Source organism: Cyprinus carpio, chromosome A1 (assembly GCF_018340385.1).
Source record: "Cyprinus carpio isolate SPL01 chromosome A1, ASM1834038v1, whole genome shotgun sequence".
In the NCBI taxonomy this organism is placed as follows: domain Eukaryota; kingdom Metazoa; phylum Chordata; class Actinopteri; order Cypriniformes; family Cyprinidae; genus Cyprinus; species Cyprinus carpio.
In genome coordinates, this window is record NC_056572.1 from 38,473,602 (window position 1) to 38,487,311 (window position 13,710).

Here is a 13,710-nt window from a genome sequence, read left to right on the forward strand (position 1 = left end):
CCGGTATAAACGTCAACGAGGAGGAGAATGAAGGGGATTGATAGAGCTTGTGGGCAAGCCAGCAAACAAGTGGGTTTTTTTTTTTGCTTGTATTTATTTTTTTTCTTTGTTCGTTGTTGTCTGTTCTGTATAATTTTTTTCCCTGGTTGGTATGTTCGTTATTATTGTGACGTCTGTTGTGATTGAATAAATAGATTTGAGCGACTTCGCTATTTATTCGTTCTTGTTTATGCTATGTAGATTTTCTCTCTCTGAGCTGATATTTTTATGAGAGGTCGTAACAGAGCGACTACTGCAAGATATGTGAAAATAGTGTTTGAAATACAAATGTGCCAATTATCAAGCGGTTTTAATTTTCTGAGCAGTATGATGTCATATTGCTCAGGTCCCCCCCATGACCACAGACCCGTATTAGCATATTCCCAGCTCAAGCAGCTGTAGCTACAACTATAGCCCCTTTCACACATTCAGTCTTTAATGGTAAATAATACCAAATAATACCAGTAAATTTGTTCTGGCAATGTAACTTTACCAGTTAATTACCGGTAAGGCGCTCTGTGTGGACGCATTCTGACACAGATGAAGCATTTATTCTACGCTGTGTAATTCAGTTTGCAGGTGTCTAATAAGATGTCTCTGGACCAAAAGCAGTTGCATTAATGTGAACTGCTTGAAAATGAAAGCATCAACAAAAACACTAACTGCGTGTTAACCTTCATGTTTACAAACACAACACCAGGAGGCACAGAGGTCATTTCAAGTTAACGATGTCACAAAATTTACCAGTGTTTTGAAACTGATGTGTGAATGGTGCTTTACTGGTAGAAAAACAGAATGTCATTGCCTGTGTGAAAAGCACATTTTTATATTTTTGTATTTTACAGATAAAGTTATTCCAGTAATTTCACAGCAACTTACTGGTATTACTGTGTGAAAGGGGCTAATGACTCATAAGCAGTTCAGGTGTTTTGTAGATGGATGTAAAAGTGAACAAAAGTCTCTTCATTTTCTCCCGACATCTTATGTATGTGCAAATCATTTTACTCCAGTCTGCTTTCTGAATGAGCCACAATTCAAGGCAGGTTTTGCTAAAAAGTTCATACTCAAGGATGGCTGAAAACAAATTAAGAAACACGGCAATAGGATTTTATTCTGGACAGTTGATTGGGCAACTTCTGCATCATCACGAAAGTTTATAATTTGCATGTTTTAAGCCTTGCTTATTTAAACTTTCAAGTGATTTTAGAGCATTCAAGATAGCTTCAAGATAATGCAAAAGAACTCAGTTCATACTTGCAAACACCGAAACAAGTTCTCTTTCGCATCTTTTCACGCTTGAATGGACAAATACATATAAAATGATGTCAAAATACTTGTCTTTGGCGAGTATCCTTGAAAACAGTCGGTTAGGTCTTAGGTGAACACAAACAGTTAAGAAAATATCAGATGTGTGTCCCATATAATGGAACATGATCACTTTCTTCATTCCAGACAGCCAGGTAAGATGTGTGTGACCACTTGACTTCCTTGTTTGTTTGATATTTATTTTCTTCTCATGCAGTGATTTTCTGAACTGAACAGCCAGTTAGAATGATGTCTTTCACCAGCTGCCCGATGTGGATTCAAAACAATCAAAAAACCACCAACCAGGTCCAACTAGTGCCAAGGGTGCAGAACACACCGTAAAAACTGCTCAGTGATGGTCTGTTGTTGGAAGATACCCAACTGTTGGCTTAGTGTCACAACAATGTGTGTACTCAAATCTGACACAGAGACAGTGAAGAATCATAATGGACCCCAAATCCAGCATAGAGGGGTTCAGTGAATGAGGTGTTGAATGTGTGTAAGTGTGTGAGTGTGTGTGTGTTAAAGACGCTGTAGAAGGACAGAGTGCCGGCCGACCAGTCCAGATACAGTCCGACTCTAGTAGAGGATGAAGGGGCAGGGATGTAAGTTTTCTTATTATTGTGACGGACAGTGAATCTGTTATCAAAGTACCACAGACTCCAGGATTTATCATTGTATCCAAACCAACAACCTTTACGTTCATTCCTGCTGATTCCTTTATATGACACTGCTATAATAGCAAACCTCCCACTCCATTCAGCCTCCCAGTAATGGCGTCCAGTCAGACTCTCAACACACAGAACCTGATCACAGAACTCAAATCTTTCTGGATGATCAGGATACGGCTGATGCTCATACACAAGCATTATCTTTCTGTTATCATCAGACAGGAAGAGACGAGTGTGTGCTGTGTTTGGATCCAGTGTGAGATCACAGGCCCCTAACACAAGAAGAGAGATAAAACAGTGTTTCTGTGGTCCATTGACCCCTATTGGTTCTTTAAGTAATTCCAGTAGGTCTTAATATAATATCTGAGTAGCATATATCATATAATTATTTAACAATATAATATTCTGACAGATTACATGTTCCCATTAAAAAGGCAATATAACTGATGATATGGCTGAATATTAGACAAGTCCACTGACGTTAGAAGTGAATTATACTTAATTGCATTTGTTCATCACAAAGACATAAAAGATAGGTTGAGGATGGTTTCAAAGGAAGTTTGCGATTATTAATTAAAAAAAGAAAAGCTTGAGAATCACTTATCTAGAACAAAACAACATTTATTAAAGGTTTGCATGTGTTCGAAGACTTACATTTTTGTAGTCCTGCTGACATTCTGATCACTCCTCCATAATCAACACTATAAACACACATACACACACATTTGAACTTTATCTCTCACGTTCATTATCAGGACATTCATGACAAGTAGTATTTTTCACTACACAATCTATTGAAAATGTAGTAAAAAATATTAAAATTCTATTGGGATCTGCATTTTTTCTTCCATTGTCATAGATTAAAATGAACATTGCTCTTAGACTTGATGGCAAGAGATGAGAGTATGCCATAGTCAGTATTTTTGTACTAATTAAGAAATAAATAGTGGTTTTGTGAAGAGTCATCTGAATGGTGTACACAAGGGACAGTTCTTGACTCTTGTGAAGTCTTGTTAATTTAAACATTCAAGTGATTTTAAGCCACTCAATTGCAATACGCCATAAAAGAAAACTCAAATCAGTACTCACTTGATGTGATGCACGGACAAAGAAAGCCACCTCTCAGACTGCACACAAGTAGCTAGTCACACACAATTTTGTCAAAATGCTTGTCAGTTTTCCTGTATTTATCTGTGCTACTGGTTGTAATTTATTTGACCTGGACTGTTGAATACATGGCCCTATTCCTAAACCAGCAGTTTCCAACCAGGCAGCCTAATTTAATTAACTTAATATATATATGTAAAATCATTCCCTTTTGTTGTCTTGCTGTTGCCTCTCCAGTGAACCTTTTATCACTTTCAATTGCACTGAAGCAGGTGAAACTAATTTACACTCACGTTTGCTTCCTAACTATAAAGACTGATATCCCGGAAGTTTAACTGACTTTGTGTTATACTGTGATAAATAAGTGTTACCTTTTTTTTTCTTTTCTTCTTTTTTTTTCTTGAGTAGTGTATAAAAAATGAGTTAGTGTACTGTACAATGTTTTACTGCCAAACATACTTGAGTTTCTCCAGTTTATAGTTTGGATCCTGCAGTTTTTGGTTGAGCAGCTGGACTCCTGATTGTCCTGGGTGATTGTAGCTCAGATCCAGCTCTCTCAGGTGTGAGGGGTTTGTACTCAGAGCTGAAGACAAATAACCACAGCCTTCCTCTGTCACCATACAGCCAGACAACCTACAGACACACATCAAGAATCACATCATTTATGGACACATATTAAAAGTCAAATCACATTATTGGTCACATTACAAATATCATGTATGGACACTTATTCCTATATTAGTGGCTTGAATTATATTAAGAAAGATTCAGTGGCAGGGTTAAATTTGCAATAGTTACAATATTTATCCTTGTCGATTTCATATTTTGAAATATATATATATATATATATATCATCAGTTTATCTCCCAGAATGGGAAAACCTTTGTTTTCTTTTAGGTTGTATCAGATCTGACTGTAGAGTCTGCCTGAGGGTAGAAGTGAAAATAGGTTGTGGCCTGGGTGAGAGGGGTCTGTGAGGAGTTAACCACCTGTTTCTTTATTCTGGAGATGAGTAAGACCCTCTGATGTTGATCTGTCCCCATATGTAGACAAAAACTATGCATACCCTTCCAAAATATCAAACATTTAGAAATGCATAAGTAGAGTTTTTTTTTTTTGACAATGTGCCAGAGTGATTGAACAATGTTTTCATTTGTCCATTTCATTTCACAACATTTTTCTTAATTATTATCATCATGCTGATAGCTTTTCTAAATATATTGCATTGAAAGTTACGGTAATGCCAAATATTTCATCCTCTGAGGCAATCTCAAATTCATGCTGATGAACTCAGAGACTGAGGGAGCATAAAATTCAATAGCAAGCAGTTTATTAGAATATAACAAGACAAAACCTACTCAGGAATCAGGGAACAGGGCACAAGGAACAGAACTGAACATGCCAGCAGAATATCCATAAAGGAACAACACCAGACAATGAATGGAAGAAATACCAAGTCCTATATACACAGGTGTTAATTAGACACAGCTGGAAAAAAAGATTAATGACGACAGACCAGGAAATAGAGAGAAAACAAAAACACAAGGAACAGAGAGCAACATGTGACAGCTGACAGCTGGAACATCAAAACCTTTAAATGTAGCTGCACTGCAGTACTACTGTTTATAATTTTAAAGGTAGTAGTTAATCATTGTTCAGTACATCATTGTAAAAGACAGCATTGTATTTTAAATTACCTCAGTATCTCTAGCTGACAGTTTGGACTCTTCAGTCCATCAGAGAGCAACTTCACTCCTGAATCCTGCAGGTCATTGTTACTTAGATCCAGCTCTCTCAGGATGGAGGACTGTAACACTGATGACAAACTCTCACAACACTCAACAGTGAGATTACAGGATTGTAGCCTGTGTGGAAAACAAAACAAATAATGTTATAATGTGCATCAGACAGGATTTATGATCTAGGATTTGTAAAAACTTTGATTGTAGCAAAGTTAACACCATAAAATGTATCCTGTGATTATTGAATTTAAGTTTGTGAAAAGGAATTTAAAGGTTTTCGTTTACTTCATAAATCAACTGATATGTGGCAAGATCAAGATAAGCAAAATACCCAATATTTTTTTTTAGCATTCAGTATCTTTAATTTATGATACAATATAGGTATTTATGAAATAAAATAGATTAATAATTACATTGATAAATTTAAAAATGGTTCTTACAGTGCCCTTCTGGTGTTTTTAATCACAGGCAGCATTCTCATCAATGCTTCTTCAGATTGTTTGTATTTCTGCAGTTCCAACTTATCTTGAGTCACTTCTGACATCAGCAGCACATACACCAGAGCTGACCATTGAGCAGAGGAAAGATTTTGTGCTGAAAGATTTCCTGAGCTCAGATTCTTCTGAATGTCCTTGATAAAGTCATATTTCAGTTCACCCAGACAGTAGAACAGGTTGATGGTCCTCTCCACTGATTTCTCCTTCTCTATTGTCCGTTTGATATAGTCAACAATGTCTTTAATGTTCACGGTTCTCAGTTTCAGTTCTGGCAGCAGCTCCTTCAGGTCATTCTGATTGGACTCCAGTGAGAGCCCCAGCAGGAACCGGAGGAAAAGGTCCAGGTGTCCATTCTTGCTTTGTAAAGCTTTGTTGACTGCATACTTCAGAAGATGAAACAGCTGCTTATTAGACAGTTTCCATGATAGTGTCTTTCTCCAGGTTTGAAGAAATAGGTTTGATTTCTCATCTTTGAAAATCAGAAACACATAGAGAGCAGCAAGGAACTCCTGGACACTGAGATGTACAAAGCTGTAAATATGTCTGGCTGAAACAGCCTTTTCCGTCTGAAAGATCTGAGTGCATAACCCAGATAACACTGACCCTTCACTGACATCTAGTCCACACTCCTCAAGATCTTCTTTGTAGAAAATCAGATTTCCTTTCTCTAGCTGTTGAAAGGCCAATTTCCCAAGCTTTAGAACAATCTGATCAAAAGACATGGCTTTGAACTTAAGTTCAGGATTATCACTGTATTTTCTTTCCATCTGAAGCTTCTGAGAAAGTAAGAAGTTTGTGTACATCTCTGTGAGAGTTGTGGGAGTTTTGTCATTGCTCTCTCGAGCCAGCAGAGGCTGAAGAACAGTGAGAGAGATCCAGCAGAAGACGGGGATGTGGCACATGATGTACAGACTCCTGGATTTCCTGATGTGACGGATGATGTTTCCAGCAACCTCAGGACTGCTGTTTTTGATGAAGTATTGCTCTTTCTGCTCATCATTGAATCCTCGCACCTCTAACACCTGATCAATGTAGTCTCGGGGTATCAGGCCTGCTGCTGCTGGTCTGGATGTGATCCAGATGAGAGCAGAAGAAACCAGATGTCTCTTGATCAGGTTTGTAACTATCTTACTCACTGTTGTTTGTGCATGCACATCTGTTAATTCATCATTATCATTAAATCTCAAAGGGAAGTGACACTCATCCAGTCCATCAAAAATGAACATGACCTTACCATCATCTTTAAGAAGAGAGGGCAGTTCTTCAGGATCACTAAAGAAGCATTCATGAAGCAGTTCCATGAGACTGCAGTTCTTTGTTATCATATTCTGTATTTTTTTGCAATCAAATTCAGTCTACTGAATGGGAGAGGACTGTTTTTTTTTGCAATGTCAAGAATGAATTTATTGACAGAGACTGTCTTTCCCACCCCTGCAATCCCCATTGTTAGCACTTTTTTATTTTGCCGACCAGTATCATACTGGACTTTGAATAGGTCATTGCAAAAGATTGTGGTGTCCTTTACAGTAATTTGGTGAATATTCAATTCAATCTGTCTCACCTCGTGGTCACTCACTATTCCTCCAGTCTCATTCTCCACAATGTATAAATCAGTGTAAATATCATTCAGATATTTCTGATGACCTGTTTGTGAATTACCAACCAATATCCGCTTATAGTCCTCTTGTAATCTGTTCTTCAGTCTGAGGCTGATCTCTCTGTAATCAGGAATACCAGCTTTAATGTCCTCTGCAGTTGAGCCTTTGTGAAAAAATAAAAACAAAACAGCAAAAAAAAGGCTATTGTTTAGAACTATGGACTGAATTTGGATTGAAATAATTTTGCTGAATGAACTTTGCATAATCATTTTTAAAAGCTGTATAATTAATTTAAACATTGTCTTTGATAACCTTTAAAAATACATGTACTTGTAAGTAACACTTAAGATCACAACATACTCAGATTCATTAGAAAATTACAGAGGAGTCAATTCAGGGTCAAGCATTAAGATTTATTAAATCCTACTTATCTGACTGTTACCATTTTTTAAAAAATGTAAACAGGGAATTATGTTAATTAAGTTAACAACAGTAAAGTATGGAGTGCCACAAAGATTTCTGTCAGGCCCTTTGGTATTTAAAATGTATATGCTGGCCCTTGGTAATGTTAGAAAACACTGGATTAATTAGGGGTTCAAGCACGCAGTGCTGAAACCCTCTTGTATTTGTTAAGATTTTTATTATTATTATTATTTTTCTGCAGTAAAACTGATCGTGCAGACCAAACCGTAATGCCTAGAGACTTGAAACTTCAATTTGGGGAGAGGTTGAAAAAGTTTTGTCACAATTGGCCTAATGGGGGCGCTACAGCGCAAAAAACTAAAAATTTAGTTATATCCGAAACCTACTTTTGCGAACTAGTCCTAGGTTTTTCGCCCGATCGGAATCAATCCACTGCAGAAATATTGTCTGGACACTGAATATCAATAATTATCAAAAAAAGTTGAAATTTCAACTCACTGTCGCAATGGGGCCCCAAAACGTTCGAAAGTCAAGGACCAATTTTACACAAAAGGCTATAACTTGTGAACGAAATGAGATATTTTCACCAAACTTGGTACACATGTGTATAAGCTCAATCTTTGGTAAAAAAAAAAAAAAAAAAAAAAAAAAAAAAAAAAAAAAGTGTGCTCCGTTGCCATATAAGACCAAAAAAAAACAAAACATAAATGGTTATAACTAGGCAACCGTTATTCCGATTGACTTGAAAATTGGTATGCAGTGTCTTTGTCCAAAGGGGCACAAGTATCTATGAGAACAAAACATGGCCGCCATTGGCCAAACAAATTTAAGCACCTATTTGACAGGGTTAACGGAGGTCGATCCGAATGAAACTCAGTGGGCATGTTCGACTCATGGCCCTTAAGGTCTGTAAGAATTTTGAAAGAAATCGTCCACTAGGGGGCGAAATTACATATTCAAGTACGTAAATGATTGCATATTGTACAATTTTTCACACATCAACAAAATATGCATATCATTGGATAGATCTCCTCATAACAAGCAAATTTGTCTCAAGAACCATTGCTGTCAATCAAATTGTTTATTAAATATTCTCAATTAGGTTAAAAACATACTTTTGCAAACTAGTCCTAGGTTTTTTACCCGATCGGAACCAAACCACTGCAGTAACATTCTCTGTACACTCTAGATCAATAATTATGAAAAAAAAAATGAAATTTGTCCTTCGGTTACTTTTAATGGTGACATTTATAGAAGGGGGGCGGCCTATATGTACCTAAATGCCTATAAAACCTAAACGAAAACTCAAAACTTTACAAAACTTAAAAATATCTCAGATGATTCTTAGGAAGCATATAAAGTTTCATGTTAATCAGACAATAGGTGGCGCTATAACAGTAAAAAGGGACTCAAAAACACAAGATTTCAATAGAAAATGACCTGAAATTATAGAACATGTTCATATATTCACACAAATACTGGATCTTCATATCATATGATAGATCTCCTCATTCTGAACAACTTTGCCTCTGGGACTAATGCTGTTAATCAAATCATTCATTAAATATTCACAAATGAATTAAAAACCTACTTTTGCGAACTTGTCCTAGGTTTTTTGCTTAATCTCAGTCAAACCACTGCAGTAATATTCTCTGGACTCGCTAGATCAATAATTATCAAAAAAATGTTGAATTTTGTCCTTTGGTTAGCTATAACAGGTTAATTTTTAAAAGGGGTGTGGCAATAATACCCAAAAGCCTATAAAACATAAATGAAAACTCACAACTTTACGAAACTTGGTGAAAACATTTCTGAGATGACTCTTAATAATTTTGCAAAGTTTCATAAAGATCGGACCACAGGTGGCGCAATAACAGTTAAAAAGGCCTCAAAAACACAAGATTTATAAGGTAAATGGCCTCAAATAGGTTGAAAATGCCCATATATTCACACAAACACTAGATCTTTATATCATATGATAGATATGATCTCATCATTCTGGACAACTTTGCCTCTGGGACCAATGTTGTCAATAATAGTTTTTTTTATATTTTGATGATTTTGATATAATAATACTTTTGTAAACTAGTCCAAGAGTCTTGGCTGAAGATCAATAAAACCACTGCAGTACAGAAAATGTTGAACATTTGCATTTGGCAAAATTTAAAAGAGATTGGGCAAAAAATAACACTTTAATAGTTACAAAGGTTAAACACAGTGATGTATGAGAAATTGCAATTTATAACCACTAGATGGTAGCGGAAGACCAATAATGGGCTCATTCAACTAACTTAAACAGTACTGTTCAAAGGTTTTATGGATTAATGCCAAAACATTATAAAACCACTGTTATAACATTTTAAATCTCATTGAGTCAAAGTTTTCCCATTTTGTTCATACAGACATATCAGTTTTTACAATTTTGCCACATTATGATTACAGTGAAACCTGAAAATGACATATACTGTACACTCTTGAAAAGAAGACTTGCAATACGTTTTGTGTCACCTATCACTTATTTCAAATATTTATATCTGTAACAAAATATCTATGCATGTGTGTCTGTGTCTGTGTGTGTATATGCATATAAATCATTAATATACTAGTTTAATCATTTAATTTCAGTGTGTGTGTGTGTATATGTGTGTTGTGTGTCTGTGAGCCTATTCTCCATTTTGGATGTGTTTAACTGTCAGCCATACATCCAGGTTGGTCAAGACCACCCCAAAGGTCTTAAAGTGCTTGAACCCCGGTAATCGCTGCTTGCAGCTATATTTTACATTGTTGCTGATGATACACAACTATATATTTAATTGAGACCAGTTGACATTCCTAAATGATCTAAGTTGTAACAGAGTGTCTTAAAGATACTGTATAAAAAGGTTGGATGACCAGTACATTTCTTCTATTAAATTCAGATAAGACAGAGATATTTTATATATATATATATATATATATATATATATATATATATATATATATATATATATATATATAAATTGCACCTAAAAAGCTTTTAGAAGACAACTTGCACTTAGAGGAATGTACTGTTACTTCTACAGTCCACCTTAGAAATATTGCCAAGCTAAGAAACATGTTATTTCACTTTGATCCAGAAAAGCTAAATCATGACCTTGAGACTGGATTATTGTAATGCACTATTAGGTGGTTGTTCTGCATCTTCATAAAACAAGCTACAGAATGCAGTTGCTAGAGTTCTTACATGGTCAAGAAAAAAAAAGTTTTATTGTTAGTTATAGTTATAAGATACTGTAGTGTAAATATTTTTAAAAACAAATATATTATTATTATTATTATTATTTAAATGAGAAACAGATGCAAAGATAAATGTACACAAATCACACTTGAGAAATGTCTCAGTATTTTTTTTTTTTTTCATACAATGCATTGTTGAAAACAGTTTGGTTACCAACATTCTCAAAATATCTTTTTAATAAGACTGTAAACATAAAACTAAAACTGCCAGTAGGTTGCAGTAAATGTGTTAATGAGTAAGTTACTGAGTCATTTATTTATTTGATTCAGTCAAAGGGCTGATGCATTTAGGAATGAAGTAAATGGCTCTCTTTATGAATTGGCCATTCCATCACTGGTTTCCACTATTCATTCAGAACCTAGATTCATTCAGAAACAAATCACTGCTGTGTTGCTCGGAGACTCACAACAGTTCTGCTGTGGCTTTATAGGTAATATTTTCATTGAAAATTTTGCTAAAACAAACAATATTGTGCCGCCAATTAACTGTATGAAATCTAAGATGCGTTAAATGCTTCAACAGATTATTCATTAAATTAACACATTAAATCAACAGCAATAATAAAAATGCTTCTTGTTCACTAATTGCCACACAAATTTACCACACATCCAGTTAAACACATTCATGTTTTGTGCACGTACTACAACACTAACTCTGATTATGCTTAATAAACAGAAGATGTGTAATGTCATGCATTTGCTTTGGCTTATGCAGGGGTTCATAGGAATAAATAAAGCCAAGTTTAATGCTTACTGTAATAAGTCTGTAAATGTGCTATTTCAGGGAATATGACTTACTATGAATGAAATGTAAGGTTGGCTTGAATTCCTGACAGGCACAGACACCATGCAATAAAACTAAAAACCTAGAGAAGAGATCATGAAGCAGCGGCACAGAAGACCATTTGTCTAATCTTGTCTCTGTACTCGTGTTGTGAGGTGTGCTCTCTGAAGAGCTGCAGTCTTGTGGAGGGGATGCTACATCCCACTCAATTTACTTACCGGTATATCAGATCTGCTGCTTTTGTTGCTAGCAATTATTTCTCTTGTATCTACTGAGATAAAGATTTGATGACTAAAATATGAATAAACCCCATTGTGGGGTAAATAAATATTCCCATGTAGAGAAAGTGATCATTATTTACCCCAGATCTGTTCTGAAGCAGCTTCAATGGTATCAGAAACCTCTATATTGCCCTGAGCCAGAACTGCTAAAGAGAGACGAATCAAAATCAAAATCAAAATGCAGTGACATAAATCGCACAAACACATTGACAAAGCAAATAGTATCGTTTAAGCTGACACTCAACTATTACTTAATTCTTTACACTTCCGAAGCCACGCTGTTGACTTTTAGTCACCTTGCTTATGTTCGTTCTCTAACTCTTTAGCCAGAAGGTTCTGGTTCATCTTCTTCAGGATGTCCACTGTGATCTTCACAGCTTCTACTGCTCCAAAACATGCCACCATCTTATCCACTGTGTCTAAGACATCTGCATTCTCCATCGCAGAAGCAGAAACACACTCATGATTCTTCAAGTACCACTGGAACTCCTTCAGATCATCTTTTACTAGATCCTTCAGTGAGTTCACGAGCAGCTCTTTAACAGATGCCATCGTCCTTCAATGATTCACTTCTGCAGGACAAGAACAAAATCTTAATTAGTTTCACTCTTAGCATGTGGATTTGTGCACAAATGTTATTTAGATGTTTGCTGCAGTGAGATCAGGCCATGAGTGACAGTGCAGTAAAACTAATGTTTCAGACTTACTGTACATGTTCTGATTCAAAATTACTAAAGACTACAGCAGCTTCTCATGCAGTGACTGCCAGCTGCAACTTGCTCCTTACCATCCAGATGAACACTTAGTCAAAATAAGAGTAAATTATAGATGGATTTATCATGTTCTTTTCCAGTAAACGATAATTCATCCCACAGTAACACACAAAAGAGTCACACACAAACACTGACAACCAAAAAGGAACTTGTACCTGTATGATATTACACTGTAGCCACATTGGACCAGTGGTTTGGAAAATGCATGGATGATTCAGCTGCAGGCGCCATCTTCTGGCGAGACACGGGAATTCATTTGATATGACCCTCACAGTGCATTATGGGTATTTGCTAGCTGCTGGGTGCACATCACTTGTACACTCATTATTGTGGTTGCTCTTAAAGTTCATTTGGTCTGAACTTTTGAATTTGCTGAGTATAGGAAGGAAGGAAGAAATGAGACATGGGATTGTTTCCGTGAAAGAATGTCTTTCAGTTGTTTGTGACAGCAAGGTAAAGCACCTTCCTTCTGCGACAAATTTAACAACAAAAAAGACAAAATGTCAATGATGCTGAAGCAAGACAGAATCGTACTGGAACGGGACAGAAAGGACTTCTTTTAATACAAGCTATTTATTTTTATTATTATTATTATTTTACTTTTTAGTTTGTTTTTCAGCATTAAACAGCACTGATGAGTAAAAGAAAAAACACCAGTGCAATGCAGCATCATAAATGACATGCAGTGGACCGTTACTTCACATGGACTTTAGACAAAGCAAGACTGTAAAACATATGCAACCTTTGTACTAGGAACCAATATCATAAGATGTTTTGGGGTGTGTGTCTTAATGCCTTTAACAGTATTTTTAAAGTAAGTTGAAAATGCACTTGAATTATAAGCATAAAAAAAAAAAAAAAAAAAAACTCACCACAGATGAATCTTCAGTCCTAGTTGTATGTTCGTGCTCAAAGTCTTAAAAAATATAAATCCAAAGCCTCAGTACGCAGTTTTTTGTTGCAAATCCTTTTAATTTAACCAAAAAGGTCAAGGGAAATGAAATTAAGTATAAGATAAAACCATTGAATTATGTCTTAAACTAAAGAATAAAACACAATAAATCTATGGTGTAATCAGCTTTGCGTTTCTAGCCTCAGTGAGACTGTTCAGTGGGATCAGAATTTGAATCAACAATCAGCTTAGTCTTTTATAATCAGGATGTGAGGTCATCTCTGTAACTCGGCCAAGGTGTCCAAAGTCCTTTTTCTTCCCT

General features: G+C 35.8%; 1 protein-coding gene across 1 annotated transcript; it reads right to left on the reverse strand.

The window, feature by feature from the left end:
- Positions 1-1,124: 1,124 nt before the first annotated feature.
- On the reverse strand, positions 1,125-13,634 carry LOC109053296 (NACHT, LRR and PYD domains-containing protein 12-like). Its single transcript, XM_042770584.1, has 10 exons — positions 13,369-13,634; positions 12,652-12,965; positions 12,020-12,295; positions 11,804-11,869; positions 6,749-7,122; positions 5,305-6,689; positions 4,820-4,987; positions 3,582-3,755; positions 2,670-2,716; positions 1,125-2,287 (listed from the first exon to the last, which is right to left on the reverse strand). The coding sequence occupies exons 3-10, from the start codon at positions 12,273-12,275 to the stop codon at positions 1,758-1,760; spliced, it is 3,000 nt and encodes a 999-aa protein (XP_042626518.1). The 5' UTR covers positions 12,276-12,295; positions 12,652-12,965; positions 13,369-13,634; the 3' UTR covers positions 1,125-1,757.
- Positions 13,635-13,710: the final 76 nt, after the last annotated feature.

Coding starts and splice junctions, on each gene's coding strand:
- LOC109053296 (XM_042770584.1), bottom strand. CDS start 12,275: ATGGCATCTGTTAAAGAGCTGCTCGTGAACTCACTGAAGGATCTAGTA. Junction 11,870..12,019: donor AGAGAACGAACATAAGCAAG/GTGACTAAAAGT, acceptor GTCTCTCTTTAG/CAGTTCTGGCTCAGGGCAAT. Junction 6,690..6,748: donor ATAAATTCATTCTTGACATT/GCAAAAAAAAAC, acceptor AAAAAAATACAG/AATATGATAACAAAGAACTG.